At 46.9% G+C, this 16,786-nt stretch overlaps 1 protein-coding gene and 1 pseudogene across 6 annotated transcripts in view; one reads left to right on the top strand and one right to left on the bottom strand.

Moving 5' to 3' along the window:
• Positions 1-16,786, top strand: part of Golga1 (golgin A1) — a 67,374-nt gene that overhangs the window by 46,490 nt on the left and 4,098 nt on the right. For 4 of the 6 annotated variants that reach the window (XR_003848073.1, XM_029559580.1, XM_008824731.3 and 1 more), the window contains 7 exons: positions 1,540-1,635; positions 2,402-2,551; positions 3,727-3,822; positions 11,993-12,082; positions 13,102-13,204; positions 13,310-13,443; positions 13,773-13,916. Coding sequence is in view for 5 of the 6 variants with exons in the window: in XM_029559580.1 (XP_029415440.1) it covers positions 1,540-1,635; positions 2,402-2,551; positions 3,727-3,822; positions 11,993-12,082; positions 13,102-13,204; positions 13,310-13,443; positions 13,773-13,916 (813 nt within the window). In the remaining variant the exon portion in view is untranslated. The remainder of the gene's footprint in view (positions 1-1,539; positions 1,636-2,401; positions 2,552-3,726; positions 3,823-11,992; positions 12,083-13,101; positions 13,205-13,309; positions 13,444-13,772; positions 13,917-16,786) is intronic. The other 2 variants (XM_029559585.1, XM_029559590.1) reach the window with 2 other exon arrangements.
• On the bottom strand, positions 2,975-3,068 carry LOC115069073 (annotated as a pseudogene).

Here is a 16,786-nt window from a genome sequence, read left to right as displayed (position 1 = left end):
TCTAGTGAAAACTTTATCTTATTGAAGAAGAAACTGGAGACACTAAGTGATCAAAAGTACTTCTATGCCACTGAATTGACAGAATTAATTACCAAATGTAATCTACAGATCATACAATCCCTACCATAATTCCACTGGCATTTTTAAACTGGAAAACTGTATATAAACTTGTAAAAAAAAGTCATAAAGACTTGAAAACATTAGAGTAGTATTGTTTTACAATGTTAGACTTAGGCCTAGTTTGTTCATTTCTATAGTATCTTATGTAAACTGGTTTGAATTTTGTGTGTGTGTGTATGTGTGTGTGGTTGTGTGTGCACATGTAAGACAAAAATAAATAAAAATAATAAATAATATTTTAGAAAACTGTATATAAACTTGTAAAAAAAAGTCATAAAGACTTGAAAACATTAGAGTAGTATTGTTTTACAATGTTAGACTTAGGCCTAGTTTGTTCATTTCTATAGTATCTTATGTAAACTGGTTTGAATTTTGTGTGTGTGTGTATGTGTGTGTGGTTGTGTGTGCACATGTCAGGAACTGAAGCTGGGCCTTGCTATTCTCACTTTTTACTACTGAGCAGCCTCTATGTCCCTGAATTGAATATTTTTTCCTGGTTCAATTTTTTTTCTTATTTTTATTTATTTAGTTAGTTGTTTTTGGTCTTTTTGAGACAGGGTCTCCTTGTAGCCACAGCTGTTCTGGAACTCACTATGTAGCCCAGACTGGCCTTGAACTCACAGAGATCTGCCTGCCTCTGCCTCCCGAGTGCTGGGATTAAAGGGGTATGCCATCACAACCTGGCTCTTTTATTTTATTTAGTTCGAGATAGGCCCTCACTGTTTAGCCCTGGCTGGCCTAAGACTTGCAGCAGTCCTCCAGTCTTAGCCTCCTGAGTGCAGAGATTACCTCCACAGCCATCATGGCTGGCCTTTTCTGGTTTTTTCTTTTTCTTTTTTTTAAGATAGCTTAGGCTGGCCTCAAACTCACTACATAACCAAAGCTGGCCTGGACCTTCTAATCCTCCTGCCTCTACCTCCTGAGTGTTCTGAGGATAGATCATAGGTGTGTGCCACCATACATAGTTTCTGACTTGAATTTTAAAACCATATATTCAGGGCTAGAGAGATGACTGAGCAGTTAAGAGCACTGGGGACCTGGGTTTGGTTTCCACCACCCATATTGGTGGCTAACAACCATCTATGACTCCAGTTCCAGGGAATCTGGAACTCTAGTTCCAGGGGATCTTCTGGCTTCCGTGGGTATTGCATGCATAGGTATACTTACATACATGCATGTAAAACACTCATGCACATAAAATATTTTTAAAAATTATCATGCCAGGCATGGTGGCATGCCTTTAATCCCACAACTTGGGAGTTCAAGCCCAGCCTGGTCTACATAGTAGCAAGTTCCATGCCAGTTGTGGCTACAGAGAGATCCTGTCTCAGAAAGCCCCTCCCCAATATTTTTTTAAAAATTTAAACCATGTAGTAAACTGCTCACTTTTTTGTACAGCATGCTTCTGTTTCCCCTCAGGTGAAGGAGTTGGAGCAGAGTCTACAGGCCTCTGAGGAGCAGCTCAGCCAGAGCAGGAACACTGTGGCTGCCCAGGAAGCCCAGATCCAGAAGCTTGTGAGTGTTTACTGTATGTCAGGTGCCATTTCCCTCTGCACCGACCTTGACACAGCTGTGTTGGATTTGAACAGAGCAATTGGAGGGAGAGAGACAGGGAGGGTCCTGCTGGAGGGTCAGAGTTGCCCAGAGCCCTGGACTAACTGGTAATTCCCACCCTGTTGTGGATCCTCAAGGGGTTAAAGCTTACCTTTCAGTCAGAGGTATGAAAAATAGGTCAAAACCTTGAGAAGAAGGGAACAAGTAAATGAGCAGTCACCACACCTGAAGTGGGCTACTGAGTTAGAAGCCAGGGAAGAGCAGCCAGCGCTGAGTTCTGAGTTTGTTGGCTGTGAGTAGTGCTTTTCACTTAGTCCTCACAGCACTCCTAAGAAATACGCACTGTCATACTCTAAGAGGGATTAGTCAGTCATCTGTGTGCTCATAGCCAGCAAGTGGCAAGGCCCATGTCTTTCTTATGCATAGCCCTAGTCTTCACTGCATTCTTCTGCTTCCCCTGGGAAAGCTTCAGCAAAAGAAGTCTAGCAGATAACTGAAGGAGGTCTGTGTCTGGGGACAGGATGGTTCCCAGCACATACCATGAGGGGTATACCAGTGGCATCAAGACCAATGCCGGACTTCACGTTCCAGAGCAGGCCAGACCCAGCAGCAGCAGGCAGAACCTGCAAGGATTTATAGGTACACCAGGGCAGAAGAGATCAAAGACAGAGATCAAGGCCCGTCTCTGAAATCTTTGTCCCTTGACTGTCCTCTGATTTTCCTACAGATCACTGCAAACCAGGAGAGAAGCCTTTCACAAGAGCAGGTTCTTGTCATAGAACAGCAGTTCAGGGAGCACACTCATGCACTGGAGGCCCAGATTGCCACCTTGGAACAGACATGGGTGGCTAACCAGACAGCCTCAGAGCAGGGAATGGTGAGTAGAGAGGGAGGGAGTCTAGGCAGGAGCACTGTGCTGAAGCACTACACTTGACCAGAAGGGTTCCTCTCCGGGTTGGGGAACCACTGTATTAGAGCAGTTCACATCTTTCCAATAGGTATTTAACTGGATGTGAAAAGGCTACTTTTTTGTTAGGGTTTTTTTTTTTTCGGTCTTTTTGAGACAGGATCTCTCTGTAGCCCCACCTGCCCTGGAACTCACTATGTAGACCAGGCTGACCTTGAACTCACAGAGATCCGCCTGCCTCTGCCTCCCAAGTGGGATTAAAGACGTGTACCACCACACCCAGCCAAAAAGTCTACTTTTTTTTTTTTTCTTCTGCAGTCATTGGTGATCCCCAGGCTGCTCCAGTCTTGGGTGCCTGGCCTGGAAACTGCCTGCCCCCGGACCCACCCATGCCCCTGTAGCTGGCCATTAAAAGGGCCATCTTCGATTGGCAGGTGGTCCCAGTTAGACAGCAGCAACATGCTATGGCACTGCAGCATGGCACCACAAGAAGAGGGAGAGGCTACTCTTTAAGAGATGCACAGCAAATGAGTTTTCTTTTCCTTGGGCACCACAGGGACTTCCTAGTGTTCTCCCACCTTTCTCTTCAGCTTTTTCCATTTTTTTCTGATACCCATATTACTCCTTTCTAATAACTTATCTCTTCCATGATCCTTTTCCCTGTCCCGCATTTTGAGAAGCCTGTTATTCCTCATGAGGCACCAGGGACTGAACCTCATACCTGCTAGGCAAGTGCTCGTCTAAGCCACACTCCTAGGCTTGCAGTTTTTTAGTGTTTTTCTTACTTGTCCGTACCCTGTTGCTTACTCCTACCCTTATAGTGACTAAAAGAAAGATCATTTCACTTGTGGAGGCCAGATGTTGGCAACAAATGTCTTTCTCAGGCTCTCTCCACCTTATTTTTTGAGACAGTCTCTCAGTGAACCTGGAACTCACTGATTTGGCTAGACAGGCTGCCTGGTAAGCTATAGGGATTTGCCTTTCTCTCCTCACTAGCACTGGGATTCCAGATGTGCACCGTCATGCCCAGCTTTCTTACATGGGTGCTAAGGATCTGAAGTCAGTGGGGCCATGTCAGAGAGATCAGCTCTGTCCAGGAGGAGATAATGTAACTAAGACCTTTTTATGTTTTTTTCAATTTATAGCGACAGTTGGAACAAGAAAACATGGCCCTTAAAGAAAGCAGAAATGAATGCGAACGTAATTTACAGCAGTACCAATTAGAACTAAAGAAACTAAAGGTATTTGATACAGTTTTACAAAAGTTCCTGTGTGTTTGGAGTAGACAACTGACAGTCCCATGCTTATGAGGAAGGCATGGAAATTGTACTTTGTCAGCATTTCTGTTACCTGCCAAAAAAAGGTTCACCACAGCAAGTCCTCCCAGGGATCTAGGATGTGGGAAGAATTGTACTCTTTTAATGCTGCTGAAGGTCAGACCACAAGCAGTTTGTCCAAGTTTCATAGTTAGAGGTTGTGCTAGTCTAGTCTAGCCTTTTTCTTCCTTCCTCTGTGTCCATGTAAGCAGCTAACTGAAAGCCGTGCTGTCAAAGCATCCCTCTGACTTGTTTTTTTTTTCAGAAGGACTTTTTGAAATGAGGTCTTAAAAAGACATTTTTGTGTGGACCTTGAACAGATACGAAGAAACAGTCTGTTGGGTTGTTGCCCTTCCCTTCTGTGAGCTTGGTGCTTTAATCAGATCTTGCCCTGTTGTCCCCTGGACATAACTGCATGGTTGCTTTCTCACAGGCCTCCAGCCTCCCTGGCCCTTTCATAATACCTTTGGATGGTGGATCATGGCCATATTTGCCCAGTTTGGTCCTGATACCAAGCCTTTGCGGACCTTCTTCTCCAAGAATATTTGAGGCTTAGTGTCTGCCCCTTGTCAACTCCCAGTGATGGTGTTTTATGAATTGTTTAGGCACTAACTAGTACAATGGTGCTAAATTGTGGGAAACACATGCCTTTGAATCAGATTTTTTTGGGGGGGTTGGAGGGGCAGTACTAAAAATCAAACCCAGGGCCTTGAACATACTAAAACAACCCTAGCACCGAGCTTTAGCCCCATCCCTTTCAGTGTTTTTATTGTGAGACAAGGTCTCACTAAGTTAGCTTGGGCTGGCTTTGAATTTTCTCTATAGCCCAGAGAAGTCTTGAATGTGCAGTCCTGCTTCAGCTTCCCAGATAGCCGAGATTACAGGCCTGGGATGGAGTGAGATTGACTTTTCCAACTCTCTTTTTTTTTTTTTTTTTTTTTTTTTTTTTTTTTTAATGCTTTCCATCAGCAAACATTTGAATGCCTGCAAGTGTCAAGCACCATGGGAAGCCCTAAAATATGTCAAGGAATAAGACAGACAGGCCCTCCTCTGCCTACCTTATAACTAAAGACAATAAACAAGTTACAAATAGTAGCAAATGCTCTGAAGAAAAGAAAGCAGGGTGAAAGACCGGAGGGAAGGGAAGGCTTCTGTGACATTTCAGCAGAAGATGTGAATAGTGAGTACAGCAATGTAGACCCTGGGGGAAGGACTCTTGCAGACAGAAGTGGAGGATATAAAGGCTCTGAGGGGAAGAAGGCTTGTTCTGTTCAGAGAACAGCAGGAAGGCCAGTGTGGCCATAGCTGAGTGAAAGGAAGAGCAGGGCTGCCAGGGAGCTTGGCAGGCAATAAAAAGTGTAGTGGGGGACCAGGTGTGGTGGCGCATGCCTTTAATCCCAGCACTAGGGAGGCAGAGGCAGGCGGATCTTTGTGAGTTCAAGGCCAGCCTGGTCTACATGGTTAGTTCCAGGACAGCTGGGACTACAAGGAGACCCTGTCTCAAAAAGACCAAAAAAAAAAGTGTAGTGGGAAGCCATTGCAGGGCATAAGCAGAGCAGCATGGAGGGATTTTGTTTTGAAGGGATTTCTCTGGCTATACATAGAGAAATCTGTGCTAGGAAGACAGAAGCAGGAAGACCGTTGGTAACACAGGCTGGAGATGACAACCATGTCAGTGAACATTTGGAAAGACATGCTTAGATTCAGGATGAGTGTTAGCTTTTAGGACTTGCCACTGATCCCAAGAAGAAAGGACGAGAGAAATAGGAGTTGGAGATAATTACTAGATTGAACTGTGGAACGCAGTTTCATAGCCTCAACTCTGTTGACTTTTAGACTTAAGATTCTTTATGGTTGGGCATATCAGCATTTTTTTCCTCTATCCACTAGATGTCAGTACCTGCCCCACTAACGACAGAATGTCCAGAAATGCCTGGGCATTGCCATGTCCTTTACATGTGATATAAAGCCAGAAAGGGTCTTCAAGATGACTCAGTAATGGCACTTGCTGCTAAGCCTGAGGATCTGAGTTCAGTCCTCAGGACCACATGGTAAAAGGACTAAACTGACACCTGCCAGTTGTCCTTCGACCTCCATAAGCATGCTGTTTCATGCTGTATTAGTCACTTTTCTGTTGCTGTGATAGAAACACTGACCCAAGCAGTTTATAGAATGAGGAGTTTATTTGAGCTCACGGTTCCAGGGGAATTACAGTCTATCACGGCAGGGAGGCATGGTGGCTGGAGGTGGCTAGAGCAGGAGCAGCAGAAGCTAAGCTCTCACATCATCACATAGGCATAGGAAGCAAGGGGGCAACTGGAGATCTGGCAAGGCTTAAGAACTCCCTAGTCCACCCCTCATGATGTGCTTCTTCCAGGATAGCCACATCTAAAACCTCCCCAAACAGCGCCATCAGCACCAAAGATTAAGAAAGGCTTGTCTAGGGGCTGGAGAGATGGCTCAGTGGTTAAGAGCACTGACTGCTCTTGCAGAGGACCTGGGTTTGATTCCCAGCACCCACATGGCAGCTACAAACCATCCTTAACTCCAGTTCCAGGGGAATCCAAAGCCCTCTTCTGACCTCCGCGGCATTGCACAACATGGGTGCACTCACATACATGCAGGCAATACACTCATACACATAAAATAAAAAATAGCCGGGTGTGGTGGCACACTCCTTTAATCCTCGGTAGGCAGAGGCAGGCAGATCTCTGTGAGTTCAAGGCCAGCCTAGTCCATATAGCGAGTTCCAGGCCAGCTGGGGCTACAGGGAGACCCTGTCTCAAAAAGACCAAAAACAAAAAACCCAACTGATTAACAGTCATGGTGATGAAAGCACTCAAGAGGCAAAGTCAGGAAAATGGAGAGTTCAAGGTCACCAGTGTGTTACATCATGGGACCCTGTCTCAAAATAAAAAGGAATGTTCCTTCTTTGAACATCTATTATAAGAATGAAGACAAGGTTACTTATCAGCAATCAGGCTGTCAGCATTCCAGAAAATGTCAGTGTTCTGAAGAAAGGCAGTTATTGTAAAGGGCCTCAGAGGAGCCCTCCAGAAGGACTTGAGTCACACTGTAGAACTGAGAATCCTTCCCAGGTGTGGGGGTGCTCGTCTGTAATCCCAGCAGGATTACAGAGGACGGAGGATCATGAATTCAAGGTTATCCTTGGCAACACAGGAAGTTTGAGACCAGTCTGAGAGCTACATAAGATCCTATCTCAAAACAAAACAGACAGATGCCATGTAAATAAAGCAGTAGTTTTAGGCTGACGAATGGCAGGGAGTTCAAAGGTATCAGGCTACTGCTGTTGCTGTCTGTAGGTATACAGAGAACATGGACTTCTATGCACTGGGCTTCTGTTACCAGAGAAGTCTGTGGCTGCTCACTTCCCCATTAGTGTCATCATCCAGGAGAATGGGTCTCTGGTTGAAATCCACAATTTCTTGGGTAAAAAATACATTTTTATTTAGATGATTTAGATGAGGGCAGGTGTTACTTGTTCAGTATCCCAGGCCCAGAAAGATGAGTTAATCCTTGAAGGAAATCTTACTGAATTTGTTTCAAATTTAGCTGATTTGATTCAGCAAGCCACATAGTTAAAAACAAAGATATCAGACCTTTTGGGGGATGGCATATCAGTTTCTGAAAAAGGAATAGTGTAGCAAGCAGATGAATAAGATCTGTGTTCCAGCCACAGAAACAAGACCCCGGACTATGAGATGCATTTGTGACTTTTATGGTGCAATTAAAGACTTGTATTGAAAGAAAAGGAGATACTACCACAAAGGTAGGAACTGCAGTAGAAACTCCAAATCCTCAGAGTAGGGGCAAAGTGAGGAATTTGGAATTACTAAACTTAGCATAAGGAAGTGCAGTCCCACAGTTCTGCCACTCAGACCTCATAGACGGGATGCTACACAGCTGTACTGGTGTGTGTGGGAAGGAGGCAATGAATGGGCTCAGAGGCAAGTGTTAGGAAAACTGTAAGGTGGTTACATCTGCTGCTTCAGGAGGAAGCTGCCACTGCAAGCACACAGGAGCATGCACATGGAGTCAGGAAGGAGCCGCCTTCCCTTCTCCCTGGAGTGCCCCTGTTGGCAGAGGTTAAGATAGAGCCAGCTGAGTAGAAGTAGGTTGGCAGAGCCCTAGGCCCTGGATTGCAAAGCAGAAAGAAATGTGGATGTGGTGAGAGGCAGAAGCTTGAAAACCAGCCTACCCAGGCTTCTTAAAAATCGGCTATTTTCAGCCGGGCGGGGTTCCTGAGACTGCACTTAAGAGGCAGAGGCAGGTGGATCTCTGTGAGTTTCAGGACAGCCTGGTCTACATAGAGGGTAGTCAGTGTTAGAACTGAGTCAAATTGCTGGGCATCCAGCTAGTGTGGAGAGGGCTGGAGAACTGGTTTATGAGTGTGGAAATCTCATAGTGGGTGTAGAAGTGCTCATTGACAGGAAGGGGACAGGGGTAGTAGTAGAGCAATTAATTATATCTATTCATCTGGTAGGTACTTGAGTCCCACCTATGAATCAGACCCTGTGTGAAGGGTAGGAGAGACAGTTGGTCAGAGAGACTTAGTTTCCACCTTGTTGGAGTTGAACAGATTTGGAAGGAGAGACAAAGAATAAAACAAGTTAATATGCTGGGCATAGTAGCTCACAACTTTAGTGCCAGCACTAGGGAGACAGAGGCAAGCAGATCAATGTGAGATTGAGGCCAGCCTGGTCTACATAGAGTTTCAGGCCAGCTGGGGCTACAGGGAGACCCTGTCTCAAAAAAGACAAAAAGGGCGGGGGGCTTTCTGAATACTTACGGATTTTCTAGGTATTTGGAGTTTAATATTATTTTTGATGAGAATATGCTGAATAATTTCAGTCCTTTGCTATTTATTCTGGTTTGTTTTATGGCCCAACCTATCGTCTCTTTTGGTAAGTGTTTCACTTGTAAAGAAGTATGTTTTGTTCTTCTTAAGGCATTCTGTGAATATTCATTAACATGATAGCATTATTGAAATCTGTGTATTTTTCCTTTATTTTTGTCTGTGTGTTCCTTGGCTCCTGACCAGAGTCTTAACAGGTCTTCATCTATGCCTGGTCTGCCTTTTTCCCTTTACTTCTACCAGTCTTCGTGTGTTTTAAAGTGCAGTGATTTGGTATACATACTTGGTTTTATTTTTTCAAACAGCTGTTCTTAGGGCTGGAGAAATGGCTCATCCATTAAGAGCACTGCCTTTTCTTGCAGAGGACCTGAGTTCATTTCCCAGCACCCACTGGCAGCTAACAACCATCCATAACTCCAGTTCCAGGGGATACAATGCCCCTCTTCTGGCCTTGATGGGCATTGCATGACACGTGTGCACTTAAAAACACTTGTACACATAAGGTTAAAAAATAAAAAAACAGCTGTTCCCTGGACACCTCACATAGATACATAGGCTCAGTCCCAGGTGCAGAGCTGCCATTTGTGGGTGGCCTGGCAGCTTCTGAAAGGTGCAGGCCATGCTTGCTTTGGCAGGCTGGAGTATCAGCCTGAAATCCTACAGTCGGGCCCATGTGGCTCTGTGGCGGTAGTAGACTTCAGAGCTACATCTACCTGGTTCTGTCTGTATGCCAACCCTTACTAGCTGAACACCCCCCACCTACCCCGTGTGTGTGTGTGTGTGTGTGTGTGTGTGTGCGCGCGCGCGCGCGTGTGCATGCACATGGGTATGATGGGGCTGAAACCCAGTGCCTCCCATGTACTAGTTGTGTAGTTGTGTGCTCTACTGCAGAGCACCCCAGCTCTATTTATTTGCTTATTTGCCATTTTGAGATAGGCTATCACTGCATAGCTCTTTCTGGCTTGGAATCCTTCTGCCTCAGCCTCCCAGGCACTAGGATTATAGGCCTATGCCACCACACCTGACTCATTTTCTCTTTGTTAAGTGGAAGTGATGACCCTGACCCCAAATAGCTTACTCTGAGGGTCAAACATGGTGCAGATGAAAAGTGCCATGGGCAGCATGAGTTTTCTTCATACCTCAACCTGCCTTTTTGTCTTCTCAGACATGTGATGGCCTTCTGCCCTTCTATACATCAGAAAAACTTCCTGAGACTGCAAAGCATTCCTCCCCTTCTCTCCACCAAACCAGTCTCTAGCCCCTTGCCCTATACTAACCTGAGCCACATCCCAAACCCATATTTGGGGATAGGAGATGATCAGAGGACCCTGGCAAGGGGTCTTGTCCAGGGTATTTGAGGGTCTCACCTCTCACCTCTCAAATTCAAGTACCATGTTGTCCTTGTCTGCAAGAGCTGGACTCACTTTGAGGACAATTGCTATAACTCAGAGTCCATCATTCCACTAGCCCTAAGGCAGACCCACATGCACATTGTTAGGAAGAATTGGGTAGCCCACAGATCCAGGGAAACTGGCTGACTTATGCCCTGCTGGCCCTTCCTTGTTCTCTCTCCACCATGCAGACCATTTCCTACATTGGGAAGGGGGGAGGCGTACTATCAGCTCTCATCTTGGAACATTCCAGCCGAGTACCTCCAGGAACAGGAGGGCTTCTTCCACTCAGCTCAAAGCATAAAGAAGGGTCCTGATAGAAAAGACTCCAGTCATTCATCTTGGTGACAGACCCACATACTAGATGAATTTATTTGGTCAAGGGGATGAGCTGATGACTGGCCAGGCCTGAATCACATGCCACAAAATTGGAGTATCATCCTTGGCAGCCCAGCTACCATGTAGAGTCTCCAGGTGGCAGGAATGATGAGGTGCTTGCACAGAGAAGGCAGGGAGTTCTGGGAAGACAGAGCAGACATCACTCCATGTTCTCCGTGGGGCATCTCCCTGACCAGTGGTCAGGAGCTGAAACTTGGTACTTTGCACCTGGGCTCTTGGCAAGCATTGAGCATGCCCTCAGAGGAGGATAGGATGGCTTACAGTCCCTGTTCTCTGGAAGTGCTGCCAGGCAACCAGGGGCCTGGTGTTCCTGTTCCTATGGAACATGTTCCAGGTGGGAGAGCCTGGCCTCCAAAGTTGCTAGCCTTGGGTTCAGCCAGCTCTGACACTCAATCTGTCCCCTATGGCCTAATATCTCTGAAACCTGGGACAAATCTTCAGACCTCTCAGAGCCTTAGTTTTCACTCCTATAAAACAGGTAATGGAAGCTGGGCATGGTGGCACACACATTTACTTCTAGCTCTCAAGAGGCAGAGGCAGGCAGATCAAGAGATCTCACAGAGATCAAGGCCAACCTAGTCCACATAGTTCCAGGCAGGCTGGGACTAGGGAAACCCTGTCAAAAATAAATAAGATAGTGCTTGGCATCAGCCAGGTGAGGTGGTGCATGCCTTTAATCTCAGGGAGACCCCGCCTCAAAAAAGAAAAAAAAGGTGCTTGGCACCAAGCCCTATGACCTGAGTTCAGTCCCTGTGACCCACATGCCACATGGAACAAGGAAAGAATCCACTCTCACAAGTTGCCCTCTGACCAGTACACAAACTCAGTGTGTACATGCACACACAATAGGTAAATAAATGTAATTTTTTAAAATTTAATGGGCTTTTTAAAAAAAAATTTAATGAAGCTGGAGACATGGCTCAGCATTTAAGAGCACCTGCATTCAGTTCTAGGCACCCACATCAGGCTGCTCACAACTGCATGTAACTCCAGCTGATATCTTCTTCTGGCCCCCATGGGAACCTACACACACATGCACATAAATAAAAAAATCTTTTAAAAGGGGTAGGGGCTTATGTTGATAAGTCAGTAGCGTGGTGCTCTATTAAAGCTGTGAATAACTGCTTAGTTATGTTTCCTGTAAGCAGACAGTCCCAGTCACCACATTCACTATACCATGAGTCTTCTTATTCTGTGTTGCTTTCATTAGACCAGGCCTGGGGCCTAACTGATGAACTCACAGGACCACCAGCCCTCAGTGATGTGCCCATTTTCAAGAATAGATACAGTGTCCACCAAGGCAGTCATCAGAGGGAAGCAGGAAGAATGTTAGTCTGGCCCTGCAAGTAGTTAAGCTTCAGGTGAAGAATACAGATAAGAAAATACAGTGTTTGGGGGCTCAGTCTCCTACCTGTTCTCTGAATTACAGGATGAGTGGAGCCAAAGAGAAATTGTGAGCGTGGCCATGGCTCAAGCCCTGGAGGAGGTTCGGAAACAGAGAGAAGAGTTCCAGCAACAGGTGGGCCCCTTGGCTGGCTACCAAGGTGTCGGCCAAAGCTGTGTTAACCCTCTAGTATCAGGATCACAGTGCTCCCTGCTGTGAAGCCATCAGAGATGCCCCATTTAGGTAGGCATGTCAGGGGTCTCTGGGAACATAGTCATCTGGGTAGTATGTTATCTGTAGGATACCAGGAAAAAATATTACCGAGAAACCATACCCCATATCATGCCACTTTCTAAGTTTTCATGGCCACATACTTAGTGGATTTAGTTTGTTTTTGTTTTTGGTTTTTTGGGTTTTTTTTTTTTTTTTTTTTTTTTTTTTTTTTTTTTTTTTTTGTCTTTTTGAGACAGGGTCTCCCTGTAGCCCCAGCTGGCCTGGAACTAACTATGTAGACCTGGCATTGAACTCACAGAGATCCGCCTGCCTCTGCCTCCAAAGTGCAGGGATTGAAGCATGCGCCACCATGCCCAGCTTCACATACTTATTTGTAAGATATTAACTGGAGAAAAGTCCTCAGCCAGGGAGCTAACAGTTTTTAATTCTGTGAGGGGCACATCACCACCCACCATCCCCAAGGTCTATACAAGGGTGTGTTGAGCTCTCATTGGGAAGTATGGGAGAAGCTACATGTGGAGACAGAGGATCTGGCTCTGGGCCTCCTGGCTCAAGGCCCCTGGTGAATCCTTGACTAACCTGAGTCCCAGAGTCACCTGAAAAGACTTGGGGTATCTTACCTTCCAGTAGTAGAATGAGGAGAGTCACTGGAGTGGCAGGGTCAGGAAAGGGTATGTTGAGAGGCCAGCCAAAACCCAGTATGGGCCAGAGGGACAGTGAGAACGAGCTCCCTATACAGAGCCACCCAGGAAAATGGATCTGTGTATGTCTGTGGGAATATAAGATTGTCATAGGTTTGTTCTAGGCTACAGACAGTTTAGAGCGTTTCCTGATTCCCTACCCCAAAGTGAAAAATGGGAGTCCCTGTGAGAGAGTAGGTTAGGATGCCAGCTTCCTCTCATGCTAAGTTTCCTGCCAAGGCTACTGAACTGACCGCCATAGTAGATGAGAAGGAGCGGAGCCTGCGGGAGAAGGACGAGGTACTTCTCCAGAAAGAACAGGAGCTTTGCCAGCTGGAGAAAGGTAAGGAGTCAACATCTGACCAGCCTGGTGTCACTAGTGAGCCAGCTCATCACAGAGCAGTGTGTAGTCACTGGCTCACACTGCACACTCCTTCTGACACCCTAGGTCATGATTCTGCCCTGCTGCAGATACATCAGCTACAGTGTGAACTGGAGGCCCTCAAGAGCTGTAAGGCAGAGGAGGCAATGGCAACCACAATAGAAGAGGACCTCGTGCAGCTACAGGGCCACAAGCCTCTTGTAAGTGGCATCCTTGTGCTGCAGTAGGAGGTAGAGCTCCTGCCCTATACTTGTTGGGTCATTGCTTTGTAGTAAAGGTGCTCAGCTGACTGAGATTAAAGCCTGTGGGGCTATCCTGGTGGCAACACTTGTCAGTGTACAGATTGACTCTACAAAAAGACACTCGTTCCCCTGGCAAGTATTGGGTGGGATCTCATACTTGACCTCTGGTCCTGCCTGCTGTAGCATACCAGGCCACACCTGTGGACTGAACTGGTGCCCCTTCCCCACACACCTGCAGCTTAGCTTCCACATCACCCAACTCTTGTCTTGTTGCCACCATCCTATAGGTAATCTCAAAGGTCATGCAGGATCCTGCATACCAGCTTCCAGCTACAGAAGGAACTCCAAATGGTGAGGTTGGGGCCATGGATCTAGGGCAGCTACAGAAGGAAAAACAGGACTTGGAGCAGCAACTTACAGAGAAAAATAAGGTGAGGATACCCTGTGCCTGCCTGGCCATGGGTCTCTAACCCAACCCTCAGGCTGGAGAGAATCCAGCTGTTCCTGGAGGGTTATGCTGCCCAAGGTACCTCAGGATTTTCCCTCATGCTGAAAAGGTTTCCTGCTTCCTTCAAATCATCCTTTGCTCATACTTCCCACCTCTCCCCCCCAGTCCCTTTGTCCTGTATTCTTTGAGCTACTATTCACAGTGTCAGAGCCTGAGCAGCTGCCCCCTTGGCTGTTCCCATTGTCCTTCTGTCCCAAGCAGCCATATGGACAGCTACACCCTCCTCTTGTGCTTCTTTTCCACAATTGCGAACCATAAGTCCAATCCTGGCTTCAGTGTTGCATTGGATTAGGGGTAAAAGGAAGGCTAACTCTAAATAGTCTACTGCTTGCTAGGGGCCCAGATGTGCCCTGACCTGCACTTCCCACCACCTCTGCACCTATGAAGTCAGGCTTGCCCGTCTAGGCTGCTAAGCTCAGTGTGCACTGGTTAGGTACCACTCTGACATACAATCCTGCCTCCGAGTTCTGGATTAGAGATGGGGTAGTTAAGGAAGGGAGAAGTGTCCCCCTCCCCCCAATTTAATTTCTTACCATGGAATATGAAATAGAGAAAAATGTGTGGCCCAGTGAACTCATAAGAGTGCCCGGTCTGGGCATGAATTGGGACCTCAGCATCCCAGAAGCCATGGTACCTCATACTTCCTGGTCACAAGGATCCTGACTTCATAGAAATGGCTTCCCTGTTGTCCTATCTAGCTTTAGCTCAACTGCAGTCACAGGAGCTAGAGTGTAGTTTTTCCCACTGGTAAATTTGATCTGTGCTCCCAGGACCTGCTAATGGCCAGGCCTCTGCCCTTACTGGCCACAGCTTTTCTACTTTTATTACACAGCTGAGATTCTAGTGTGTCATAGTGACTGCCACCTTGACACCCTCAATCCTTGGGTCCCTTACCCTCTGATCAGACTGCCCTAGCCAAGCCCCAGCTCAGGTTAAACCCCACTCCTCACTGCCCCCAGCCTGTAGCCATAGTGTCAAAGGGGCTGATGCCCATGGCCCCAGCAGCCTTTTCTGTTCCACTGCCCTTCATTCCAGCCCCACTCTTTTCTCTTGGCATCTGCCAGTCTCGCCCTTTTCTTCATCACCTCTCTGACATCCTGCCTCACCTAGACAACAACCTGCCCATCCCTTGCCTGCAGTGTACCCATCCTAGCTTCTGCACTTGCCTCCCAGTGTTCTTGGGAGCATCCAGCTGCTCCCTTCTTGCTCCTCCGTCACTCTGCTTACCAAGTCATCCTGTCTGTGGGCAGGACTGTGTGATAGGGACTGTCTGGTAAGTGCTCTCTTCACTCACATCCCTCTCTCACTACACCCAAGTTCTCTGTTCCTCCAGTAGAGACATGGGGGGGCATGCCTGCCATCTGTATTTCTACCCGCTTGCTCTCTCAGCACACACCTCCCTCCCAAACTCTCCAGAGACAAACTTTTGTCAAGCTCATTGGTAACACTCACTTCAATCAATGCTGCTGCAGCAGTTCAAAAAAAAAAGCATTTCCTCTTTTTCTTTCTCATTGCCTGCAGCAGTGCCTGGGAAACACCCTGCCCTCACCCGCAAGCCGCACACTGCTGCCCTGTCCTTCAGCTCCTCCCCACTCCTGACACCTGAGTTGCCTGGGCAGCCCTCATGATCTCACATACCACAGGGTGCTGCCCTCTCCACCTCTGTGAGATAGATGTCCACCCCCCAGCTCCTCTGTCTCCACAGGAAAGTGTGCAGCATCTGAAGTTTCTCTGCTCCCCAGCTTCTACTGGCATCCTCCCCATCCAGGCAGTGGCAGAACCCTAGGAGTCATCCTCAGCTCCACTGTTCCTCTCACAGCCAGGGTCCAGACCCATAGCAAAACCTTTGGTTTTCCCTTCAGACTACCCCCTAGGTCAGCTGCTCTTCAGTGTCACTGTCCCCAGTCCAGGCTGCCATCTCTTCTCTAGAGGTTGGCTTCCTGACTGCCTTTGTGCATTTCTCTGTCCCAGTCTGATGGCTTCTCTCTCTCTTTCTCAATGCAAATCAGTCAGAAGGCAGAGGCATAAGGGTCAGGAGTTCACGGCCAGCCTGGGCTATGTGAGGTCTTTTTAAGAAAAAAGGAAAAAATGAGGCCAGTTGTGGTGGTGCCTTTAATTCCAGCACTCAGGAGGCAGAGGAAGGCAGATCTCTCTGAGTTTGAGTCCTGTCCAAACAAGTTGCCATTGGGAAGCCATGCATAGTGTCAGGTGACTATAATCCCAGCATTTCGGATGTGGATACAGGAAAATCAGGAGTTCAAGATAATTTTTAAATTTTTGTTGTTGTTGTTGTTGTTTTGGTCTTTTTGAGACAGGGTCTCCTTGTAGTCCCAGCTGGCCTGGAACTCACTATATAGACACAGATCCACTTGGCTCTGCTTCCAGAGTGCTGGGATTAAAGGGGTACACTACTGTGCCTGGCTGAGATCATTTTTTAAAATATATAGCAAGTCTGAGGCCAGCCTAGGCAACATGAGGCCCTGTGTACGTACACACACACACACACACACACACACACACACACACACACAATCACTGGGGAAAATAGAACGCTATGAAAAATGATACGTGGAAAAAAGTATTCAAAATTCTAAGGCCTAAGCTGTGGCTAGACTACAAGTTCAAAGGAAATTCTCATTTTGATATTATAGTTGTGAGACTTTTGAGACTCTTTTTTTTTTGGTCTTTTTGAAACCGGGTCTCCCGTAGCCCCATCTCACCTGTCTGGAACTCACTATGTAGACTAGCTGGCCTTGAGCTCACAGAGATCCGCCTGCTTCTGCCTCCCAAGTG

This window comes from Nannospalax galili, unplaced genomic scaffold, assembly GCF_000622305.1.
Source record: "Nannospalax galili isolate Female #2095 unplaced genomic scaffold, S.galili_v1.0 scaffold290, whole genome shotgun sequence".
NCBI lineage: Eukaryota > Metazoa > Chordata > Mammalia > Rodentia > Spalacidae > Nannospalax > Nannospalax galili.
This window is presented reverse-complemented; position numbering and strand designations above follow the sequence as displayed.